This window comes from Eptatretus burgeri, chromosome 7 (assembly GCF_056783735.1).
Source record: "Eptatretus burgeri isolate ZD-2024b chromosome 7, Ebu_testis_v1, whole genome shotgun sequence".
In the NCBI taxonomy this organism is placed as follows: Eukaryota; Metazoa; Chordata; class Myxini; order Myxiniformes; family Myxinidae; genus Eptatretus; species Eptatretus burgeri.
Window position 1 is genome coordinate 40,643,065 of NC_140967.1, and position 13,043 is coordinate 40,656,107.

A 13,043-nucleotide genomic window follows, 5' to 3' on the forward strand; every position below is an offset into this window, starting at 1 on the left:
GCTCCACCCACACAAGCCCCACCTACCCACACAAGCCCCACCTACCCACACAAGCCCCACCCCATGTGCCTTTGATTTGACCTTTGACCCACCACCTTTGACCCCAAAAAAACCTTTGACCCACCACCCCCTCATCCCACCCCCACCCTTCCCCACACACACATGGGGAGGGGAGGGGAGAGGGATGAAGGGGGTGGTGGGTCATTAGGGGAGCTCACCTACCCCCAACCCTAACCCCCCTCCCCCTCGTTTGCATTTCCTTTATTCTTTTTTTATAATTAAGAATTAAATAATTGAAAGCAAAGCAAATATAATTAATCAAGATTGAAAATATTAAACATTTTTCTTTGGGTAAATATTCAGTTGCGAGAATGGACGATCTTTCCCAGCAGTCTGCTTTAGATGTCTTGTGATTTTGAAACTTGGATACCATGTTCTGTTTTGAAACAAAAAGAACCATTCGAAATTAGAGCATATAAAGATGATTATATAATGATATGAATAAAATAATAAATTAAACATTTACCTCCAGAAGATCGAGTTTTGTGTCCATTTCATCCAGATGAGCATTTAAACTGGAAAAAGTTGGAAATGAGTCATCACCCCGTGGAATTTCAACATCTTCCCATTCAAGGTTGCGAAATTCATTCGTTTCACCACCCATGTATGATTCAGTTTTAATGCTGAAAATAAAAAGTAAGTAGTCAAAAATTACCACCAAGTTGTGGTATTGCATTTAAATTAATTACCACCATGTCAAATTTAAGGTTGTGTATAAGGAGAACAGACAGAGACACAGAGACACAGAGACACAGAGAGACAGAGAGACAGAGAGACAGACAGACAGACAGACAGACAGACAGAGGAATAATTTCAAACCTTTCTTTGGACTTATCCAACGCTGCCAAGGTGTGTGAAATGCCTTCCAACCACCAAGACAGGATGCTTTTTAATTCTCTTCGAGATGATTGAAGATCTACAAACATTTCATTCATATTCTGCAATTATTCATGATATTCATTGGTTTCATTTTCAACATCAGTTATCAACAACGTTGTTATTGGGGACAACCTGTTAGAAACAAAAACAATAATTATTAGTCGTATCATGATTTAATTAATAATCAATTGCTTCACCATCATTTTAAGAGAAAGCCAGACTTTACAATAAATGTCTCAGTCATTTACCATTGGGTCAAGATGAGAAAAATGAAAAACCGTCAAACAGAAGAGATTTTCAACCGAGAGAAATGCCTGGCTTATAAACCATGTTGGAAGAAGTCAGTTGGATCTTTGCCGAGACTTACCTCATTGTTCTCTTTCCTGTTTTTCAACAGCTCAGTAATTCTGGAAATTTTCCCAAGCTTCCTGTTTTCAGCTGCACTCAGACAGCTTACAGAATGTGCATAATGTATTCATGTTTGAGTTTAATTTTAACAATTGTATAGACTCTATACAAGTTTAATGTACATGAGTGGAACCAAAATATACTCAAACAAGGGCATTGAGAGAAGTTTATCATTTCATTTCTGCTCAACAAAGACATTTATATTATATACAAAGAACTAAGTTCCAAAGTAATCTTTGTAAATATACTCAACGGTGATGAATGTTATAAGAAAATTAAGTTGTTCCCTAAAGTAGAACATGGACAAATATTCGTTGGTTCGCTCTTTGAGTGGAATGAAAATATAAAAGGGAAGAAGTGCTTTAATCAGTAAGTCTCAATCTTTCATAGTCTCAATTTTATATTTGTTTGTGTGGGAGGGAAGGGGATAGGTGTGGAGAAAATCAGTCTCCTATTTTGGGCTTTTGGGGCTTGAGTCAGAAAGTTTTCCCCTTTTCCCCATGCATTTGAATGGGAGTCCCAGAAACCCCATTTATCAAACAGAAGAGATTTTCAAAATTTTCAGAAGAGAAAAAAATGCTACGTCTGGCAGAAACCAAGCGTAGCTCATCACCCATCTAACACCATCCCTACCGTGAAGCATGGTGGTGGCAGCTTCATGCTATGGGGATGTTTTTCAGTGGCGAGACTGGGAGACTTGTAAGGATAGAGGGAAAAATGAATGGAGCCAAATACAGACAAATCCTTGAGGAGAACCTGCTTCAGTGTAAAAGACCTTAGACTGCGGCGAAGATTTGTGTTCCATCAGGACAATGACTCCAAGCATACGGCCAAAGCAACACTGGGATGGCTTCAGAACAGGAATGAGAAAGTCCTTGAGTGACCAAGCTGAATCCCATTGAGAATCTGTGGAAAGTCCTGAAGATTGCTATTCACCGACGCTCTCCATCCAAATCGACAGAGCTTCAGCAAATCTTCAAGGAAGAATGGGAGAAAATCCCCAAATTCAGATGTGCAAAGCTGATGCAGGCATACTCAAGACGACTCAAAGCTGAAATCACTGTCAAAGACGATTCTACAAGGTATTGATTCAGGGAGTTGAATACTTATTGACGCAAGACATTTCAGCTTTTCGTTTTTAATTAATGTGTAAAAAATTCTAAAAACATCTTTTCACTTTGTCATGGCATACTTTGTGTAGATCACTGAGTGACAAAAAAATTATATTTAATCAATTTTGAGTTCAGGCTGTAACACAACAAAATGTGACAAAAGTTGAGGGGCGTGAATATTTTCTGAAGCCACTGTATATAGCAAGAGGTCAATCTTAGATTTGATTATGGCCAGTTGGAAATTATTGACATTTCGTAAGCTTGAGTTAAGTTAATCCTTTTTCCTGATGTCCTGCTGCAAAGTCCATGCCACTTCATGATGTTTCAGAGTGTCGCCTCTGTGGATTCACTTTTGGAGGTTGCCAAGAGTTCCGTGCCCCAGAATCACTGGAGGAGAACCCCAGTCGTACTCAAGGCAACAGCGGGACTGCGCCTCCTCCCAGAAAGCAAATCGGATGCCCTCTTACAACAGGTAAGTTATCCCTATCCTCTTCATGGCCAGATTCGCTTTATGTGTAAAATATAAATGATTATGGTTTTTTTTTTCTCTTTTATGAGATTTATTTATTTTTTGCCTGTAAATTATTGCAGATGAAGAAATTGTTTGATTACTGTCCATTCAATTTGCCAGAGGATGGCATTGCCATAATGGATGGTATTGATGAGGGTAAGTTTGTGTCACTATTCTTAATTTGCATCATGGAAAGAGTATTGAAAATTATGTTGAAAATGCTCTCTTTGTGGAGATGATGTATCGACACCATTGTGGGGAAAATGGGGGACAACTACCTGTGTGCATGCAAAGGAGAGGGGATGTTGTAGGAATATCATTCTGATGAGTTATTATCAATCTATCTATTTCTGTTTATTAACAAATACAAGCTTATCGAACAGTCCACCTAACATTTCCTTTGAAGGAATATTTACTTGATGATGCAATACCCAGTCAACAAAGCAATAAAAGTTTGCTATCAGATCTCATTCCTTCAGGAATTCAATGCAAACTCTGTGATTAATACTTTTATGGTTGTGGGGGTAGATGGAGGAATTTCATAGGAAAGTTAGGATTATATAGAGTTGCTTTGTTCGTGGACGTGAAGGAGACATCTCGATGTAAATTAAGTAGGGAAACTGTGAGCTTCAGTGTTACTTGTCACCACATGGGGGTGCTATGTTAGATAGGGATTAAGACCAATTTCTCCTTGGATGTAATTGCCCCCTGTGACCTTTTCCTATGTTTTTGCATTTCAAGACCGGCAATAGGGAGGGATTACGTCCTTAAACAACAACAACTGAGCTGCACATCCAAGCAGGCAGAAAGCCCCGCCTCCAGGAGTGACGGCTGGTGAAACCACGCCCCCCCCCCCAGTGTAGACGATTATTGGGCATGACGTCAGAGAGCCGGTAGAAGAAAAGTGAGGTTCGGAGCAAGAGAATGGAGGTCACAGTTGTGAGAGGACACGATTGAGTAAGGGGGTCTCGCTGGCTGGTTACGTCAGGTCAGGTAGGTCAGGTATGGGAGCATGCGCCAGAGCAGCACGTCACTGCGTCCACTTTTCGCCGGTACTCGAGGGGCCTCCGTCTGGTCATCCCCCAGGCAGATGCCTGGCCCATCCCAATCTCCTTGAGATGCCGATCAACCTGCTGCAACCACGAGGCATGTGGTCAGCCCATTGGCCTCCTCCACTCACGAGACTCCCTCGCTGAGAGAATCTGGTGAGCAGGATCAGCATCACGAAAACGAGCCACATGCCCATACAGCCGCAGCTGACGCTCACGGACTATGCAGGTAACAAATCACATTTGAGTCTCTCTCAGCAACCGCTCGTTGGACACAAAGTCCGACCAGCGATAACCAAGGATTCTCCAAAGAGACCTGGTACCAAAGGAATTAAGTCTCCGTCTCAGATCCTTGGGCAGAGTCCAAGTCTCACATCCATAGAGCAAGACTGGAAGCTCGATTGTTTTCCATTGTTGAAAAATAAATTTTGCTTACGAGTCGTTATCACTAGTCATTGTCAATGATGTTCTATTTTTATTAATACTGTACTTTTGAACTTTATTATTATTATTATTATTTTTTGACAGAAGCAAGGCTCATGGAAGAGCAAGGTAAAACAAACAGTAAAAGAGGAGAGAGAGGAGGGGAGGAAACGCTGAAACCCCTGTCTGTGGCTGGCTTTGTAGGCTGTAGCTTTGCTATGTGTTCTGGCCAGGAAAGGTCTTGGCTGATGGTGAGGCCTGGAAGTTAAAGAAACTGAACATTTTTCAATGGATCGGCCAAGAAAATAGATATGTGGGTTTGTTTGACGATCCTTCCAGAGTGATAGGGTAAGACTGAGATTTTCCAGGATTGAAAGATGTGTTCTATTTATCAGACCAGAGTCTCATCATTTCCAGATCAGGAGAGAGACAGACAGACAGACAGACAGCTGCTCTCTGCCGAGCATAGGGATGGGGTACGATACCCCACAATGTGGAGTTTTTATTCTTGTTTTACAAGGAAATCTAACACAGGTGGATACCATTCAGCCCATCATGCCTGCGTGAATACCATACGAATTTATCTCCACAAGATCCAGGGAAGAAAATGCAATTAAAAAAAAAATTCAGATATATTTTTTGTTTTTGTAATTTTTTTTTTCTTTTTCTTCTTCCCCTCAGGGGGGAGGGGGCATGGGCTTGGTTAAAAACATACAACATCAACCACACAACACTCCTTGACAAGACTCCCACCAACAGCACTCTGTACACATCCACACAATCACCCATCAATGCTCAAACTACCAAAAAGTCTTATCAGCATCCCTGTACCCCTCGATCTCCATAACTTCCAGGTACCTGTCTAATTCTAATTTAAACTTATCTACTGTTTCTGCTGCCACTACCTTTCCAGGGAGGCCATTCCATGCATTAACTACTCTGAGTAAAAGTCCCCCCTGCCTTACTACCGTCTTAACTCTCCTCTTCTTTACTCTCAGGCTATGGCCCCTGCTCCTATGACTATCTACTCTGTTGAATAATTCTTCTGCACTTATTATAATCTGTACCTTTCATTATCTTAAACATCTCTATCATATATCCTTGTAACTGCCTCCTTTCTAGTGTAGAAAGCCCTGTCTCCTTCAGCCGCTCCTCATAGCTAAGTCTAGCTAGACCCGGAATCGATCTAGTCGCCCTGCGCTGAACCCTCTCTCTGGCATCTATGTCCTTCCAAAGTTGTGGTGACCAGAACTACACACAATATTCTAGATGTGACCCTCACTAAATTCCTGTACAATGTGAACACCACCTCTTTTGATTTATAAATGATCCCCCTCCGAATACAACCTAAAACCCTATTTGCTTTACCTCTCGCTGCCTGGCCCTATACTGCTTGCTTACCTCCCATTAAAGATATTTATTTAATCGAGATATCTGCGCAACGTTCCTCTATATTAACAACTAGTAAAGGTGCCCGTCTTGGACGGGCGTCACTGGCAACATATGGTAAAAGACAGATAGCATGAATGTATTTTAAACAATATATTATATCATTTTTATCCATTGATTATCATTCAGGTTTTCCCCTTCGACTGTCCCGCAGTAGCTCCACTTCGATGACATTACCACGTAGTTTAGTGACTACACAACGTGTACCATTCGTGAGTTCCGGAGGATCCATAGAGCGCATTAAAATTACAGGGCACCCTACTTTAAAGTGATCCAAAAGGCTGGATCAGTTTCGTGTACATATTCATATCTTGTAGATTTTAGCTAGCCGGATCAGTTTCGTCTACATATTCATATCTTGTAGATTTTAGCTGATTCTGAAACTGTTAACAGCATGTCGATCGGATGGTTCTGTGATTTTCTACGGTAGTAAACAGAAGTACGACTTAAGCCTGTACGCCACTATGCGGAGACCCGAGGACCTAATATTTCACAACAAACTAAAAACTCACAAAATTTGAAGATATTTTAAATAAACAATTTATTATAATATCAATTAAATATCATTTTTATCCATCGATAATATGAATTGTTCTGTACAGCTATAGTTGTTCTCCTGGGATCTGCGCATCCATCCACGATCTATGTTCTAATGAAGTGCAGTAGGAATAATAAAAACAGCACCGTGCGGGAGTGTAGGTAATCTCTCCAAAGCTCTCGGAAAGCCATAAAATGCATCACGATCGGTTTGATTGTGAACAGATATACAGACCGACAGACATCGAGACCGGTTTTATTAGGTCATCATAAAGGTACCGCTTGATATTACCCATTTAAATAGAGATATGAATACTCAAGTGAGTTTATTATATGTCTATGATTGATCGCTTATTGACAGCTCAATAACATGAGCAATTTACTATGGCGTATAGTGATTAATAATAACATACTCTACAAAAGGTTTTACAAACTCATCTTAGTGGTCCTCTAAAAGATAGAAACATTTTTATTTATTTTTTGTGCAATAATTCCTCCCATTTTGCAAATGGAGAACATGAACTGTTTAACTCCCATAATCATCAAAACGAATTTTGAGGGGCCTCTTAAGGAAGACAATAATATCATCTATATTAATATTTCGGCACGCCCCTTTTTTTGTTCCACCATCAGATTACTATATATGTCAAAGCTTGTTTCATTTCATGCAGTAACAAAAATCTGATGGTGGAACAAAAAAAGGGGCGTGCCAAAATATTAATATAGATTTCTTTTTTGTGCAATAATTCCTCCCATTTTTCAAATGGAGAACATGGACTGTTTAACTACTATAATCATCAAAACGAATTTTGAGGGGCCTCTTAAGGAAGACAATAATATCATCTATATTAATATTTCGGCACGCCCCTTTTTTTTGTTCCACCATCAGATTTTCCACCATCAGATTACTATACAGTAAAACCCCGCTATTCTGAACACTTCTGGGACTGGACGAAAATGCGTTCATATGCGGGGTGTTCACATCATCGGAGATTAGGGAATCAACCGACCATGAACGCGTCATCTGTATTCGATAGATCACAAAAGTCGTTTAATCAATACATACACATCTAAATACACATTCCACAGACAAAATGAGCACACAATTATTGGCATTCAGTAGTACTAATACAATTATTCGAATTATTTGCCACGGAAAGATAGAAAATTGATGATCAAAAATGCAACGCAAAATTGACGGCATGAGAATCAAAATTTGAAATTTATACAATTACTTGTCTCTAAGCCAAGATGTTATAAAACTCTGTGGTTTCGATTTGGTATTCTCCAGGACATGAACTTGAACTGGATGTTCGATTCTTTCCAAAGGAGCGAACAACTCTGCCCATCCTTGATTCAGAAAGAGAGTTTTAAGCTTTTGCACACAACTGAGTCCATCTTGTACCGTCACCTGCATGTCTTCCACTTCCTCTTCGTCCCCATTCTCTTTGTCCACATTCTCTTCATCATCGTCTTTCCGCATTAAATCGTTCTCCCAGTCGTCGTCCTTGCAGTCATGAATGCGCACCGTATCGTCGCACCGAACATATTCCTCGGGGGTCACGTCGTCGCATACGCCAATCTCTGCACCACGTGAAATGAGCTTGCGCAGGCTGTCATTGTCAGCGTCCCAGTCACTATCGGGTGACTCGGAAGGGAAGCCGCACTTGACGAAGCACTTGGTAATCATCGTCGGCTGGACTTGATCCCATGCATTGCTGCTCCACTGAACAGCATTGAGAACGTTGACGCTCTTCAAGATTTCGTTTACGTTTGAAGCGGTATCGATCTTCAACAGCACGTGCCGGAGCAGCCGTTGTTTGAAAAGATGCTTCAGGTTGCTTATCACACCTTGGTCAAGGGGCTGCAAGACCGACGTAACGTTCGGAGGCAGGAACTTTACGGTCACGTTCGTCAGCGTCACACCCATTGGATGAGATGGTGCATTGTCTAGGAAGAGAAGAATCCTCCGCCGTTGGTTTCGCATCTTCTTGTCCAGCGCTTTCAACCATTCAACGAACAACGCCGAGGTCATCCATGCTCTTTTGTTTGCTGTCCACGACACAGGGAGGGAATCGACTTTGATGTTACGAAAGCAACGTGGTTTCACTGCGTTGCCGATGGCGAGTGGTTTAAGTTTCTCGCCAGTCATACTAGCGCACAACAGCAGCGTTATTCGATCCTTTGGCGACTTTATACCATGACAGGAGTCTCCTTTTTCCACCAGCGACCTTTTGGGTAGAGCGCGGAAGAAGAGGCCAGTCGCGTCGGCATTAAAAATGTCTTGTAGCTTGAAACCGTCGCATAGCTGTGGCAGACGCATTTTCCACTCCTCTACTATCGTCTGATCAACGCCACCACTCTCGCCGCTAACTGCACGTGCTGAGATCTTGTTTCGAGCTTGAAATCGGGCAAGCCGGCCGTTGGATGCCTTGAAATCCACCTCACCAATGGCAGTCGCCATTTCTAAGGCCTTCGCTTTTACCCTAGGTCCGCTGACAGGGATCCTCTTTGAACGAGCAGGAACCATGTGTGCACGCGGTTGTCAATGTCTACGAAACTGCCTACTTTTCATCGACTTCACTAAGAAAGGGCCCCGTCTTCGAATTCCTTCAATATCGACTCTTTACGACGTAAAATACCGTTCACTGCGCCCAGCGAAATTCCGAAATCAGCAGCGAGTTTGTGTTGCGACTTGGATTCCGCTTCCTTTACCAGACGGACTTTATCTTCCAATGGCAGATCGTGACGCGTTTTCGGCATTTTGGTGTATCGTACTGCATGAACTTCAATAGCAAGTGAAGATTGATGGAAAGGGAGGTGTGCAGGGCCTTCTTGTGCCCCTCCCTCAGGGGAGGCCTTTGTTGATTGGACGAAATTGTAATTCTTGACGCTTATTGGTTGATTACCATTGATTAATTTAGAAACAGGTTCTAATTAAGTCACTGTATCTCTTCACACCCCGCTGCATTTTCTATCCACGCCATTGCGTCCAGTAAAACGAACTGCGCGATGGGTGGTAATTAGCAACGGCATTTGTTTGTATGACGTTTGCCATGCAGCCGCGGCTGAACAATGGCCATGTTTTGCACTGATGCCTTCAAAGGTTGGAGTAGCGTTCACAGTGCGGGGTAAAAACTGGTTTTTCACTGGTACAAAGCATGTTCATATGCGGTGTGTTCAGAATTTCGGGGTGTTCAGATTATCGGGGGCACTATGTACAGGATTTCCTCTCTAAAAATTCGGGACTGGCCAAAAACGCGTTCATATGCGGGGTGTTCAGATAATTGGGGTGTACAGAACGCAGGGTTTTACTGTATATGGCAAAGCTTGTTTCATTTCAGGCAGTAACAAAAATCTGATGGTGGAACAAAAAAAGGGGCGTGCCAAAATATTAATATAGATAATAATAAGATTTAACTACCATAATCATCAAAACGAATTTTTAGGGGCCTCTTAAGGAAGACAACAATATCATTACTATATATGTCAAAGCTTGTTTCATTTCATGCAGTAACAAAAATCTGATGGTGGAACAAAGAAAGGGTCGTGCCGAAATATTAATATAGATATCGATTATATTATTTGCGTGTCGACGAGATTCGAACTCTATACCACCAAATGACAAGGCGGTGAACTTTACGTTGAGCTAAATGTCAATACAAATTTGAGATAAATGAGCTAAATTTTGTATTTCTAACTAATTTTCTGAAACTTGAAGAATTTGTTTTTCACTTTGAAGTTGTGGGTTGTGATGTGTAAATAAAGGTGGAAATATCTGATCTAATGTAATTTAATTCCAGGTTATAAGGCAACAAAAGGTGAAAATTTTGAAAGAGGGTGTAGACTTTCTTTAGGCACTGTAAGTCATCAGCTTACAATAACTCATATGGTAATCTGCCCTCCGCTAGTGACGTGTCCACTTCCTTATGTTTATTAATGTCAGTGTCGTGAGGAGTTTCACACATCAGTTTTTTTTTTAACCATCCTCCAAGCAGACGTCCTATCTCTCAGGTGACTTGTCAAGTATTTCTGCCTGATGCCAATTAGTATTCATAATATCCATGACATCATCACCTCAAATTCATAATATGATTATGAAAATTGAAACGTTAAATATGCAATGCGGTTACTTCATATGATCTCAACTCACAATTAAACAAATCAAACAAATCTTATTTAATTCAAATCCATTTTGGTTGAGGTTGAAATCTCCTATGCATATGGTATTTCAATGTGAAATCGCCGTGTGCATAAAATGCCCGAAGTCTTTTTCATGGCAAAATGGCCCCATGTCTGCCAAAGGGACCCAAAGGACATGAAGGGAAATAACTGAATTTAAATTGAAGAAGCGTTTAAAACGGCCTTCAATCGATTTTTCTTTCAAAACCGTACCGAGTCAAATGAAGTTGGCGAAAGTGACCCGGAATCGGAGGAGGAAGAACGAGATTTTGAAAATCCCAACTCACCCACACCACCAGATATCGACAATATGCCTGAGACGTCAAGTGCACATCCCGATGATTGTGATGCCGGTCTTGATATTTACCCATGTTCGAGTGAGGTTGAGGATGACGACACTCATTAGGTGCATGCATGAGGCATTCATAATTTAAAGAGAATTCCGTGTACTGTGTAAGACAAATTAAAAGCTGCAACATACTTGGTAACCATAAAACTTTTAATTAACACTTATACATTCATACAAGTTCCAGAATCTGGAGGAATGCTTCCCACAGATGGGCATCCTGGATACAATGCAATTATTTGACTCAAAGGCCTACCCAGATTTCCATAGATGTCAAGACACATGGAGTAACAACCATTTATGTACCCTGCTTCACCATAACTGGGAAGTTAAGCAGAACGATGAAGGATAGGATTTCCAAAGAATGGTTGACCCAGTTATTTCCAGAGGAGAATTCCTCATATTTAAGCAGACAGTGAGCCAAAATTGTGGTGAAAATAGAACAGATAGTCAAGGGAATGTACATTTCCACCATTTCAGACCAACATAACTCATGTTGAAAGTATAGTGAAGTGGAGGCCATCATAACAGCAAACCAACATAACTTGGAGGCCCTACAGAGTTGGAGACAGGGAAATGTACAACTTGATGTCTTGCTGTCTCTGCCTTATGGTAAGCAATTATGGAAAGGGGGTTTTCCATGCACAATCGCATCAAGAGTCGACTCAGAGCGAGCTTGACAATTGGCCACTTATATCAGCTCATTTGATTGAGTTCTTTTGGAATAAAGATTGAAGACTTTGACTTTCGGGAAGCCCGAGAGAGCTTTTTCAGAGTTGCAAACATAAGGATTTAGTTTAGCACTTTGAGTGAGCAAATCGAGTTCTTTATTTGATGAGGACAGTGAGTGAATTATGCCAGCCAGACTTTGCCATGATACAGAGTGTTCCAAAAAGACCTGAACAACTTTGGTTGTTTATATAAGATACAATGATACCCTTTGCTTTATATGGTACAGAAACTCATAAGGTTTTGTGCACACCATCAACACACTTCAATGTGAGCTCCGTTTGTCGCACGCAGGACGTCAAGGCGGTAGACGAGTTCTTGCCATGTTTGGCTCAGCATGTTTGCGTTTTTCTTTGTGGAGAACACAGTGACCTCAACAATTTCCATGAATGTGTTGGAAGGATTCTCCTTCCCACAGATTGAAGACCTACAACCTGATATCATTTTTCAACAGGACAGCGCTCCCCCTCATTGGGCCTTAGTCGTTTGAGCCATCCTGAATGAACAATTTCCAGGTCTCTGGATTTGCCAAGACGGACCAACCGCCTGCCCCCCACGATCACCAGACATAACCCCCCACGATTGTTTTTTCTATGGGGGTTTGTCATAGTTGTTGTCCACAACACCAACGTGGCAAACCTGCAGGATCTTTGTTCTCGGATCACAGCCGCATGCGCACTGGTGGATGCAAACATGCTGAGCCGAACTTGACAAGAACTCGTGTACCGCCTTGATGTCCTGCGCGCGGCAAACGGAGCTCACATTGAAGTGTGTTGATTGTGTGCACAAAACGTTATGAGTTTCTGTATCATATAAAGCAAAGGGTATCATATCATTTGTGGATCGAAATATATTTACAACCAAAGTTGTCTGGGTCTTTATGGAACACCCTGTATAGTACATTCATACTTTTAATAAATGCAACTGTATCTGTGTATGCCTATATTGGGATAGTAAGTTGCAGTTGCAGAACTATCTCAAAGCACAATCTGTCATCAAATGAGAAAATACACTGAAGAAAGGCCAAATAATTGTTTGTTATATTATAATATCGATTATAATAAAAGAACACTATGATATAGATTATTATATTAAGAGAACACACTGTGGAAAAACGACATCGGTGCTCTGTTGGTAATTATAGACATTCCTTTATTAACGTGAGAACACACTGTGAACAACAACAACATTAAAACTGTGGAAACATTAATGCTCCATTTGAGATTATAGTACTGGAGAAAAGCAATATCACTGTTCCGTTTGTGCCTGCAGCTATTTAATAACATTGGAACATAGGTTTTTTTATTTGCCAGAAAATGGCCAGAATGCATTTCCGGCCATCTCAAACCCTGTGGCTT

General features: G+C 41.2%; 1 protein-coding gene and 1 long non-coding RNA gene across 4 annotated transcripts in view; one reads left to right on the plus strand and one right to left on the minus strand.

Annotated features, from left to right (window-relative positions):
* The window catches only part of ENTPD5 (ectonucleoside triphosphate diphosphohydrolase 5 (inactive)), an 86,816-nt gene that overhangs the window by 35,960 nt on the left and 37,813 nt on the right, over positions 1-13,043 (plus strand). For all 3 annotated transcript variants that reach the window (XR_015060018.1, XM_085888113.1, XM_085888114.1), the window contains exons 4-5: positions 2,788-2,931; positions 3,051-3,126. Coding sequence is in view for 2 of the 3 variants with exons in the window: in XM_085888113.1 (XP_085744239.1) it covers positions 2,788-2,931; positions 3,051-3,126 (220 nt within the window). In the remaining variant the exon portion in view is untranslated. The remainder of the gene's footprint in view (positions 1-2,787; positions 2,932-3,050; positions 3,127-13,043) is intronic.
* Positions 310-1,241, minus strand: LOC147023089 (uncharacterized). The gene is made up of 4 exons (XR_015060019.1): positions 1,188-1,241; positions 880-1,071; positions 527-683; positions 310-436 (listed from the first exon to the last, which is right to left on the minus strand). It is a non-coding gene; the product is annotated as an uncharacterized LOC147023089 (long non-coding RNA).